Below are 12,363 nucleotides of genomic sequence, written 5' to 3'. Positions count from 1 at the left end.
AGTTAAACATTTAAATTTGAACAGTCTACTTGGATATTAGGCAGTGTTTTCAAATACAACTTGTAATCTTTCACTTGCCTAAAAATGATAGATTGATTCATGGTTGCCTCACTTTTATTTTTGCATCCAGACTTGACTGGTGTTTAACAGGGCTTCAGGGTATCATAGGATGCGCAGGCTCAGTGGCCATGGCCCACGGGCCCAGCCATTCCGCGGCACGTGGGATCTTCCAGGACCGGGGCACAAACCCGTGTCCCCTGCATCGGCAGGGGGTCTCTCAACCACTGCGCCACCAGGGAAGCCCATGAGTTAAGTTTTATTTGGGGCAAAATGAGGACTACCGCCCGGGAGACTGCATTTCCGATAGCTCTGAGAAACTGCTCCAAAGGGGTTGGGGGAAGGTCACTGTTGTAAATGATTATAGTGAAAGGGGGTGGTGCGTGCAGTCAAGCATGCAATTGGACAGAGGCTTGCTGCTAGTCAGGAGGAGCAGATGTCACAGTTAATGATCTTAGTACTTTTCTAGATGTGAGTAGATGCAAGAATTGGAGCTCATAAAATCTTCTCCTGAAAATATCTAACTATATGAAGACCTGTTTTGCCAGTTTTTCCCAGATTACAGAGTGCCTCATTCCTGATCTCCACCCTGACCTCCTTTCAGGGGGTGTTGAAGGTCAGCAGGCACGGTGGCTCATGATTTAATCCCTGTAGAGGTAGATGGCAATGCCAGATTTTAGTTGGCAGGTTCTGAGGCAGAGTGGCTTTGAAGGTCTGCTCTTTATCTAGATGATCTTAGGTGAGTTCCTTTGTTTCTCCAAGTTTCAGCTTCCTCATCTGTCAAATATGGATAATAGTAGCAGTCCCCTTGGGGGTAGTTTGAGGATTAAATGAGATAATGAATGTGAACCAGAGGTATCTCATAGTGACAATTAAATGAGACTAAAATGCAGAGCATGGTACCTGTGGCATAGTGTCTGGGTAATAAATATTAGTTGTCGTTTGAAAGATTTGGAATATCGTTTCACCCAGTAGTGATCAGACCCATGTACATTGGTTTTCATGAATGAAAAAGAGTGGGAAGACCAAAATTGAAATAATTTCCTTGCATGTGTTTAATTTGTCACTGCCCTGGCCAAGGCTCAAAACCTTGTCATCATCCTTGCCCCCTTCCTCAACCCTCACTTCCAATTACTAGGTAAATTCCCTCAATTCTACATTGGTGGTGTTTTCCATTAGTCATATATTTTTCCATTCTCTATTGCCACCATCCCACATTCTCATTACTTCTTGCCGAGACAATTACATCAGTCTTCAGGGAACTTTCTTCACTTCTGTTAAAAAAACAAAATTCAACAGTACATTTGAAGATCTAGTTGGCTTTATTCAACGACTCATGAATCAAACAGCATCACATCTAGCAACTAGGAGAGTGCTCTGAGTGGGTGTACGAAACAGAGAGCTTTTATAGGAAGAAAGGTGGGACAAGGGAGTTATTAACAAAAGAAAAAAGATTATTTCTAGGTCAGGATATCTTCTTTTTGGGGGAAAGGGATCATCAAAACTTTTATCATGCATGTTACCTCTTCTGGTGGGGGGGTGGTGCGTGGATGGAGAGGGCCCACATGCAGATTACCTCTTTGGTGCCGACCAGAAAATTCCACTGGTTAAGATTACATTTCTGGGGAGGGTTGAAACTGCAACTAAGCCAAGTATTAAGTCTAGGCTTGGTATGGGAGCACAAGTGGCACCATTTTGGGCCTGTGGTTTTCTCGTTAACACTTCTAAAGGCTGCCTTCCCCACCACCCCACCACCACTGAGTCTCAGCACATCACAATGGAACCAGCATTAGGTACCACCCAGTCAGGTGATTCATGAGCTTGCCATGCATCAGAATCATCACAGGAGCTCTTTAAAAATACAGACGCTTGGATCCTGCCCCAGACCTGGAACTTGTAGATCTAAGGACTAATTTAACCTCCTTCAGCTTGTCTCCTACCCCAACGTTATTCCTAAATTTAGATGTAGAGTTATCCTAGTTTGTAGATAAACCTAGGCCCCTGAGAAAGAGTGATTCCCTGGGTCTCATGGGAAGTTAATTGGAGATATATTGTCAGAATCCTTGTCCTCTGAGGCACAGCCTTAAGCCACTTCCCAATCAGAAACTTTCGGTGGCTCTCCTCTGCTTTCAAAATAAAGCCCAAATCCTTGAGATTGACATTTAAACTGATGAAACAAAATTATTTTAAGGCAGGACAAGAAAAAAATCTAACGTAAAATTTTCTCTGCTTTTTGAACCACTATCCCCTCCCCTTTAGTGTACATTGTGCATCTGTATTACACATTAACTAGGTTCCCTTAAAAGACACAGGAATGCCTACTTGCCAAAAAGAAAAAAAAAAGCAATTTCCTCCTGGCACCAGCAAGGTAACCCTTTTTTTAAAAGTTATTTTTATTTATTTATTTTTGTGTGTGGTACACGGGCCTCTCACTATTGTGGCCTCTCCCGTTGCGGAGTACAGGCTCTGGACGCACAGGCTCAGTGGCCATGGCTCACGGGCCCAGCCGCTCTGTGGCATGTGGGATCTTACCAGACCGGGGCATGAACCCGCGTCCTCTGCATCGGCAGGCGGGCTCTCAACCACTGCGCCACCAGGGAAGCCCCCAGCAAGGTAACTCTTTAGGAGTTAACATTTCCTTTTAATCCTGTAAGGAGTCACAATGACCCACTGCTTGCCTGTTGGACTACATAGTCAATATGTCACTTTGATGTATAACCCTTTGCCTCAAAAACTTATATAACTGCTTTGACCTCTAATGGGTGGAACGGCTTGCAGGATCTTAGTTCCCTGACCAGGGATCAAACCCACATCCTCGGCTGTGAAAGAGCAGAGTCCTAACCACTGGACCACCAGGGAATTCCCCTCAGAGCTTCCTGAAAGACTGTCTCCTGAGTTATAATCTTCATATTGGCTGGAATAAAATTCTCTATTTCTTTCTTAGATTGACTGCTGATTAAAATTTTTTTGTCGACAAGGCCCTCTGTGACTTGTTCCCGGACTCTTGTTTTCAGTTTCAGAGCCCAAGCTTGTCTCTCATCCTGGGCTCTCTGTTCTTGGACACGCTCTGCACTTGCCCTCCAGTTGTGCCCCTGCTCAATCAACCCTGAGCTGCCCTCTGCCCCAGGGCCCACCTGCTGAAATTCCACCAGGGTTCTGTTTCTTCAGGTTCCACATGTCAAGTTGTTTTTTTAAATTGTAAACTACAGATACCATAAAATTTACCATTTTAACGATTTTGTGGCACAACAAGGGACTGAAATCATCCCTTGCGCCAGGAACAGTAACTTTAGAGTAAGGTCAGAGCAAAACCCAGCTTTTCCCTCCTCTTCATTTAGAAGAAATCTGGATACAATGAAACTTCTTGAGTAACAGTACAGAATTACAACACAACGCTGCTGTGCAGAGGCGACCAGCCTGGAGTTTCCAGTCAACCCCGGTCTAGTGGATCAAATACAAACCACAAGAGAGGCCTGGAAAATTCCTGCTTGGCATTTCTTCCTAGAGGGTTCAGAAAAATACTAACTGGCACCGCCGTGTCCTAAATACAGAGAATGTTTTCCCAGATTGTAGTTTTCCCATCTTCCCCAGGTAATAATACATTATTCCAGATGGACGACTCTGAATCAATCTGAATATTCAAGTTGATATATTCTTCTAGCAATCTAAGCATGATTTTATCTGATACTAATAGGCAAAGCCTGGGTTTAGTGACTTTGTATCAGAGTTTTTAATCCCCTGGCTGTCTGTGTAGCTTTTCCTAGGAAACTGCCCATCTTTGTGGCATGAGGCTTGTGCAACTGTGCAGAGCCCCATGCTTAGCACGGCCCAGTGCTTGGTTAATACCCTGCTTTCACCATCTTAGAATTTTTAATAATTTCTGAACAAGGTCCGCACATTTTTATTTGTCACTGGTACCACACATTATGTAACTGGTCCTGGCTGCATAGTAGATCTGAGGTAGAACTTGAGATTTTGCATTTCTGGGAGGATCCCAGGTGACAGTCTCACAGCTTGTTCTGTTCTCAGTTTATTTAGACGTAAATAAACTTTCTGTGCCTGGGGACTTGACTCCAGCTGGATCAAACACAAGCTCAGGCTCTCTGGTCCCTCTCTTCCAGTGATTCTGGATGCTGATTAGAATGGCCTTTATTATTATTATTATTTTAATTGAGATATAATTAGCACATTACATTAGTTTCAGTTATACAGCATAATGTTTTGATACTTGTACATATTGTGAAATGATCACCCCAATAAGTTTAATTAACATCAATTACCATACACAGTGACGAAATTTTTTTCTTGTGATGAGAACTTTTATATACTTACATGTGGAATCTAAAAAATAAAACAAACTTGAATATAACAACAACAACAAAACCCAACAGACTCATGATATAGAAAACAAATTAGTGGTTACTAGTAGAGAGAGGGAAGGGCATGATAGGGGTAGGGGATTGAGAAGTATAAACTACTATGTATAAAACTACAAGGATGGGGCTTCCCTGGTGGCGCAGTGGTTGAGAGTCCGCCTGCCGATGCAGGGGACACGGGTTCGTGCCCCGGTCCGGGAAGATCCCACATGCCGTGGAGCGGCTGGGCCCATGAGCTGTGGCCGCTGAGCCTGCGTGTCTGGAGCCTGTGCTCCGCAACGGGAGAGGCCCACGTACTGCAAAAAAAAAAAAAAAAACCAAAAAAAAAACTACAAGGATGCACAGGGAATAGTAGCTAATACTTTATAATAACTATAAATGCAGTATAACCTTTAAAAATTGTGAATCACTGTGTTGTACACCTGAAACTTACATAATATACATCAACTATACCTCAATTAAAAAAATTTTTTTAAAGATACATGCACCCCTATGTTAACTGCAGCATTATTTACAACAGCCAAGATATGAAAGAAACCTAAGTACTTAAATGTCCATCAATGGATAAATAGATAAAGAAAATGTGGTGTATATATATATATATATATATATATATATATATATATATATATATAATGGAAATATGTTTTATAAGAAATGTAATGCATTTCTCTTACCTTGAAAAAATTCCCTTCTTACTAGTAAGTTAAAAAATAAATTCTCTCAATCGTTCATGTATTCAATAAGTGTTTGTTGAAGTCCTATTATGTGCCAGATACTTTTCTTGGTGCTAGATAAATGAGACAGAAATTGTTACAATCTAGGCTGGAAGACAGACCAAGAAAACAATCAAAACCAAAAAACCACCCAAATAACAGAAAAAGTAAACCGAGAAATAAATAAAATCATCCCACATATTGATAATTGCTAAGAAAGAAAGAATAGTCATGGTAGGTCACTCAGAGTAGTCAGAGAAGGCCTTTCCGAAGAGGGATTTCAAGTGAGAGGTACAGGGAAGATGGAAGCAGCCATGTGAAGGGGAGGTGGGAAGAGTGTTCTAGGCAAAGGCAATATCATGTGTAGACACCATGGTAAATTAGAGCTTGACTTGTTGTTAGGACTGAGGGAAGACCAGTGTGGCTGGAGAGCAGTGAGCTGGGAGGGTGTGGCATGAGATGATGCTGGAAGGTGACCAGGGACCAGATCTGCTAAAGGGTTTTAAGCAGAAGGGACACATGATCAGATTATGGTTTGCAAAGATCAGTCTGAATGCTAGACAGACAGGCCTATTTTGATCAGAACAGTTCCAGTTTATTCCTGTCATCCACATATAATTATCAATAATGTCCCTTTCACAATGGAAAGTGACTTGGTTTAGATGATAAACTATACAGTCACACTTAAGCAGAGGCAGAAGCCATGATGATGGGGAGACTCCTGAGACAGCTGTTGCAGGAACCCAGGTGAGAACAGGTGTGGCCAGGGGCACTGAGGTGCACATGAGACCAAGCTAATGGGCTAGAGGTGAATTTTGGAAGTAGAATCACAGGGCTTGCTAGTGGATTGGATGTGGAGGTAAAGGCAAGGGAAGCATCAAGCACATTTCCCAATATCTGGGGTGAGCCACAGAGGGAAGAGTTGTGTCATTTGCTGAATTGGAGGGGCCTGGGGGTGAAGAGTTCTGGAGAGAGATGAGTGTTCCCTTTCAACATGCAGAGTGTGAGATCTCTGGAAGCCATCCAATCAGTGGTTTCAGGAGGCCAATCAGATCAACAAGCACGGAGCTTGGAAACCAGGTTCTGAGGGGGAGATATAAGTTTCAGAGCCGTCAGCATGTAGATACTATTTGCTGTGTTTGTTGGGGAGAATACAGAGAAATAAAAAGTGCGAGCCCAGAACCAAGTCTGAGGGACACTTAGAGTGTGGGGAGATGAAAAGACCCAGCTAAGGAGATAAAGGAAAACTGAAGGGAAGCAAAAGGAGAGTGTGGTACTATGAAGCCAAGAGAGAACCTTCCAGGAAGGAGGGAGAGGACAACTGGGCTGAGCACGGCTCAGAGGCCTCCTGATAGGAGGAGAGAAACATGTCAATTGTTTTGGCAACATGGAGGTCAGTGGTGACCAGAGCTGTTTGGCTGAGTGGTGGGGACAGAGGTCAGGCTGGTGGGGGTTCAAGTGTGAGTCAGAAGCGAGGAATCAGAAAGTGCAGATGGGCAGGTTTTCAACAAGTCTGACTGTAAAGAGGAAGAGGAAAACGTGCAAGAGTGAAGAGTGATGTGAATTGAGGTCAGAGTTTTCAATGTGGTGCTTTATTGGGAAAGCTGTTACTGACGGTCTGGACTCTGCAAGGTTTTGCCCATGTGAGGAACAAGTACGTTCTCCTCCCTGGCGTGAGTGTCACTGGGTGTCCTGTGCAAGAGAAGACCACCACAGGAGCTGGGCGGAAGGAAAGCACAAACCAGGAAGTGTTTGAGTCCTGCAACGTCCCTCCTGCGCCCTCAGAGGACAGAGATTAACACCGTGCCCAGCTGGCACAGGAGAAATGTTCACAGGGTCCAGTTCCAGTATCACAAGCAGGGCAAAGAAGGGTGGATGGGGAGCTCAGAGTAAATAAACTGATAACCGGCACACACTCCTGCTCTGAATGTGGGATTCAAGAGCACTCCTAAGGGGAGACGATTCATGATCTCTGTAGGGGAAAGACAAGTTTAATTTCCTTGTCAAGGAGGAAGAAAAAGTGTGTCTATAAGGGAGTTAGTCACAGGAGAACTTTCTCATACAGGTCCCATCAGAAGGCACTGTCAGAGGTGTACGTGGAGGAGGCCCTCTTAAGGAGGATTCAGGCTGTGTCTCAGAAAAGTGGGTCTGACAAAATAAAGCAGGATCAGGGTAACTGGGATTAGGGAGAGTGCGGTGGCAGATTGGCTGGCGAGAACAGGCTCACAGCACTGCTGAGTTTAGGGTTCTAGTGGTAAAGTCTCAACAGACCCCACGTTGTAAGGAGACTCCTGTTATGACAATGTTCACTATTAGATTTCTATCCCAGGTGCTGAAGGTATGGATTTTTGCAAATGAGGGGAAAGAAAGGAAAAGTAGGAGAAAGGATGACTTGGAAGTTTGGATAAAGCAAGTTCTCCAAATTATTGTAAATAGGAAAAATTTAATAATCACCCTTTTTATTACTTGAAATAAAAGTTGGATACAGAAGCCTAGTCACTATTCTTTTTTTTTTTTTTTTGGCTGCATTGGGTCATCATTGCTGTGCGCGGGCTTTCTCTAGTTGCGGCGAGCAGGGGCTACTCTTTGTTGCGTTACGCGGGGTTCTCATTGCAGTGGCTTCTTTTGTTGTGGAGCACAGGCTCTAGGCATGTGGGCTTCAGTACTTGTGGCTCGCAAGCTCAGCAGTTGTGGCTCACAGGCTCTAGAGTGCAGGCTCAGTAGTTGTGGCGCACAGGCTTAGTTGCTCCGCGGCATGTGGGATCTTCCCGGACCAGGGCTCGAACCCGTGTCCCCTGCGTTGGCAGGTGGATTCTTATCCACTGTGCCACCACGGAAGCCCCTATTCACCACTCTTTAAAGTGTTAGATCATTTTAGTTCTTGGAATCTGTAATCTGAAAAAACCAAACACCAAAACCAAAGTTTTTATCCAAGGAAGAAGGTTATTGGTTTATCTAGGAATTTGTGATTTATTGAGTCACTCATAATTCCTATGCTCTAACAGGCCCAAACCCCTTTTATTAGACACTGTTTTCCTCAATAAGAAGTAACATGCTGGGACTTCCGTGGCAGTCCAGTGGTTAAGACTTGGAGCTTTCACTGCCGTGGGCCTGGGTTCAATCCCTGGGGGGGAGAACTAAGATCCCACGAGCCGTGTGGCATGACCGGAAAAAAAAGTAACATGCTGCTGGCTTTCCTCTGTTGGGAAGGGTCCAGGGAGAGAAAATGACTTCTTCTCAAGGACCTGATACATATCCAAGGCAATACAAAACCTCCTGATACTTGATCTTGATGTTGTGCCTATGCCTCCGTTTCTTGACATGTTTATTCCTGGACACTTGCATAAGGCAAGGAATATAGAGTGAAGGGAAACTGCTTTGGAGGCACTTCTGGATGGCACAGACAGAAATTGGTTCATAGATGGATTTGTAGGTGTTGCTGAGAAATGAACAGAAGATCAAGGTGCAGTTGCTGGAGCAGGATTCCACGATCCAGTCCTCCCGAGGCTGTGTCCCCTGCCCGCACACAGACACCACTGAGGACAAACTAAGGGGACTAGACCCCAGGGCAGAGAAGCTGACAGGACACAACTGCCAGGGCGTGAAGAGGCCTGAATACAGAAGGGCCTAGAAAGAGCACCACTGTAACCAGAGGGGCCTGGAGGGGAGCGGGTCTGATTAGGGGAAGGGGTGGAGCAGGGTGTCTGCCCTGTATGATGCTGAGACTGTGGCCGCGACACCCAAGACACAGGCACAGACTCGGCCTCCACGTGGGTGTCCAGCCATCACCCCTCGGGAACTAACAGGCTGTCCTTATATCAAAGAATAACACACGGCTTTCAACATTCAATCTCTTAAGCATTTATTAGATCTGCTGGCTTCTGTGGACATAGAACACACTAGCTCAGCGTCCCTGCCCTTGGGGGCTCACAGCCCCGTCGTCTCCTGAGCAGAGTGAGAAGTAGCTCAGTACTTGTCGGGCAGGCCGGCAGGTCTGAAGTGATTGGGGTCTTTGCCGCTCCGGCCCCATTTATTGGCCTCCTGGTCGGCCCTCGAGTCCTCCAGTCCGTGGCCACTGTCTCCAGGCTTAAAAAGGTCTGTGACTCTCTGAATATTCTCTCTGGCATCGCTGGAATGGAGGAGGGCAGGTAGGGGATTACTCCAGGGCTGACGAGCAACAGCCCACCCTCCCCATCTCTCCTCTTTCCAAGGAATCAAGGACTCTGACAGGAGCTGGGAAGGAGGGGATGAAGCCTGAGGCTGCCCGGGCTCAGCCCACCTCAGCCCTGCGGGTCCCCTTATGCTGGGTGAACAACACCCATGCGGGAGGCTTGGGAATCGTCTGTGCCACCAGCCTTGCTGTGCTCTTCAGCCACTCAGACCCCACACAGGACACAGAGGGTGAGGGTGGATAAGAGGAGGAGAGGCCACAGCCCTACAGGAAGTCCTCCAGGGCTTGGCCCCTCCTGCCTGTCCGAGGCTCTCACACCCATCCCTGCGTCCTCAGGGCCCCTGGTACCTGATCACTTCAGCAGCCCAGACACCCCCAGGTCCCCTTTGGGCAGCATCATAGTTGCCCCGGGCATGGAAGTACTTGTCTGAATTTTTGTAATTGGCTTCTCTCATGTCAGAGTAGGCTCTCCACATGTCTTTAGTCCCTGGGAGGAAAGCACATAGAGAAAGGATTGTCAGGTGGACAGAAAACTGTGCCACACCTCAGAGAAGAATCAAGGAATGAAAACTCTTCCACTGACTCGGTTTCATCCTGTGGCTAAAGCACCATGAGTGCCATAGGTTGAGAAGAGCATACTTCGTGCCTAGTTTCCTGCTCCTGGTAACTCGAATGAGAGTCGTTACGGGGGGAGGAGCACAGCTGTGTTGGACCTGGTTGTTGGGCCCCGACGATGCTGTCCCTGGACTGCGTCTCGCTCACGGCTCTATGTGATGTGTTTAAAGGAGAGAAGGGGGCTCTCATTATAGGGCAGGATTCCTCAGCGTCATACTACTGAAATTTTAAGCCAGATAATTCTGTGTTGTTCAGGGCTGTCTGGGGTATCGTAACACGTTTAACAGCATCCCTCACTTCTACCCACTAATGGGCAACCTATTCCCCAAGTGTGACAAACAAGAGCGTTTCCAAACATTGCCAAATATCTCCAGGACACAAAATTGCCTTGGCCCCGAAGCACTGTTATAAAAGGAAGCTGCATAGGCTAAGATCCAGGGGACTTGGCTGAGTGAGCAGGTGACATGGAGGATAGATTCTGAGAAAGGGGCAGACGTGCAGCACCTCTGCCCTGACGCCTAAGAACTGTACTTCTGCTGCGCGAATGCACTAAATGTGACTTGATTCCCCTGCCTGTTAGGCATGTGAATGGCATCCTGAGAACTTTCTAGTGGCCGGTATTGACGTGGGCTGCCTGAGGAAGCAAGCCCTCGAGCAGTGGGTCTTTTCCTCAGCCTGGTTACACTTTCCAGTCAGCTGGGGAGATACTGAAAGTCCCATGAGACCTACCTCACACCCCAGGCCAATTACCTCACACTCTCTGGGGTGCGTCTCAGGCATCAATAGTTTTCATTGCTCCCCAGGTGAATCCAACATGCAGCTGAGATTGATAAGCCCCCAGCTTGAGGAAGTGGTACTGGGACAAGTCTGCCCAGCAAGAGCTTTGGCCTCGTGCACAGCTGGGTTCAAACTTCCCTCCTGCCACCTGCTGACTGGCTCTTAGTCCCTGGGCAACGGACTCGGCTGCTCTAAGCCTCGGTTTTCTCCCCTTCAGGTGGGGGAAGATGCCTCCCTCACGGAGGTATTCTGCAGGTAAGTAGGTGACCAACTGTCCCAGCCTAACCAGAACTGCCCCTGTTTTCCTGGAACTGCCCCAGTTAGCGCTGAAAGTGTCCTGGAAAACTCCTCAGACCTGGGCAAAGCAAGAGAGTTGGTCACCCTGAAGTGCATGTAAGGGCCGAGTTCCTACTGGAAGCTTGATATATGTTATTAGGTTCCCCCCCCCCACCGCCCCCGGTCACACATGCGTTTTTTGTTTTTGTTTTTTTTTGCCAGTTAAAAGGCTAGAAAAGAGTAGGAAACAGACTAAACCAGGGACAGTGTCACTGAGTATAGGAAGCAGGAGCAAGAGCTAAGCTGAAGGTCCCTGAATTATCCAATTAGGAAATGGAAGGTAAGAAGGAAGAGAAGAAGAAGAGGGAAGGAAGGAAGGAAGGAAGAGAGCAAGGGAGGGAGGAAGGGAGAAATGAGTGGAGGGAGAGAAGAAGAGAAGGGAAATAGATGGATAGCTTTCATCCTACTTCATGCAATTGGTCTGAGGGAAATGCTATACCATTTCAAGACTTATTTTATGTCTTCCATTCAAACTTCCATTTCAGCTGGGAATGATGCCTGTTCTTCCTCTAGTAACTGATAAACATAAATCCTGTGGTTTTCAATCGGTCTGAAAAAAAGCTCCCCAAACACCTGGCACATTCTACCACATAGGGCAGCACCGCCTAAGACAGTAGCTCCAACCCTTAAGAGTGCTCATGGTGAATCCCAGAGGCCCTTGGGTGTCATGCCCCCTCCACCAGCCTTACCTTCGTAAGCCTCACCAAGGAAGGAAAACCATCCACTGTGGACTTCCAGCACCAAGGAGCAGAGAATGAGGCCTGTGAAAAGCTTCATTGTGCTGAAATGAAAAGAGAGGGTCAGGGAGACACGGACAAGCCTTGTACACCCACCTTGGGATTTGTATGTCAAGGAGAGCCCGGCTGTTCTTTCCACTTGTTCTCATTGGACTCTCAGTGGTCCACCTAGGGAACATTGCAGTAGGACCTCACTCGGAGCCGCTAGCCCTCAGCTCTGAACCCACCAACCCTGAACCCAAGACTGTCTAAGAGGTCACCAAGGTGTCTATGGTGGAAGAGGAGGGCAGCTGGGACCTAGTTGTGTCTTGCTAAAGCAGCCTGTAATTAATCAAAAAGCATTTCCCATGCACCACTCTGCCAGCACTGACCTCATACAGGACAAATACAAAACAGAAGAATTGAAGTAAGTGTGTTCAAAGAAATCACTCCTTGGAGAAGTTTCTCACCTGAACCGGGTGGAGCAGACCTGCTGGGGACAGGTGGCTGTATTTATACTGAGCCATCCCTGCTGGGGTCATGGGGTGAGAAGGAAAGCTGGACTGGTGCCTGGGGGAGAGTCCCTGCAGGTCATTTCT

General features: G+C 46.6%; 1 protein-coding gene across 4 annotated transcripts; it reads right to left on the bottom strand.

Moving 5' to 3' along the window:
* Positions 1-9,115: 9,115 nt before the first annotated feature.
* On the bottom strand, positions 9,116-11,825 carry LOC132493244 (serum amyloid A-2 protein). Of its 4 annotated transcripts, none has more exons than XM_060103570.1 (3): positions 11,729-11,825; positions 9,669-9,798; positions 9,116-9,278 (listed from the first exon to the last, which is right to left on the bottom strand). In XM_060103570.1, the coding sequence occupies exons 1-3, from the start codon at positions 11,823-11,825 to the stop codon at positions 9,116-9,118; spliced, it is 390 nt and encodes a 129-aa protein (XP_059959553.1). The 4 variants fall into 4 exon arrangements, with proteins under 4 accessions (XP_059959553.1, XP_059959552.1, XP_059959554.1 ...); XM_060103569.1 differs by having other exon boundaries at positions 9,669-9,807; positions 11,738-11,825; XM_060103571.1 differs by having other exon boundaries at positions 9,116-9,269; positions 9,669-9,807; positions 11,738-11,825.
* Between the last annotated feature and the right edge of the window lie 538 nt (positions 11,826-12,363).

Source organism: Mesoplodon densirostris, chromosome 7, assembly GCF_025265405.1.
Source record: "Mesoplodon densirostris isolate mMesDen1 chromosome 7, mMesDen1 primary haplotype, whole genome shotgun sequence".
NCBI classification, from domain to species: Eukaryota; Metazoa; Chordata; class Mammalia; order Artiodactyla; family Ziphiidae; genus Mesoplodon; species Mesoplodon densirostris.
The sequence above is the reverse complement of the archived record's forward strand: the minus strand, read 5'-3'. Positions and strand labels throughout refer to the sequence as shown.

Bases quoted from the DNA above. Each gene is read 5' to 3' on its own strand.
- LOC132493244 (XM_060103570.1), bottom strand. From the start codon at position 11,825: ATGAAGCTTTTCACAGGCCTCATTCTCTGCTCCTTGGTGCTGGAAGTC. The intron at 9,799-11,728 runs GTGGAGGGGGCA...CAGGGACTAAAG, and splicing joins GGCTTACGAAGGTAAGGCTG to ACATGTGGAGAGCCTACTCT. The intron at 9,279-9,668 runs GTACCAGGGGCC...CCTCCATTCCAG, and splicing joins TGGGCTGCTGAAGTGATCAG to CGATGCCAGAGAGAATATTC.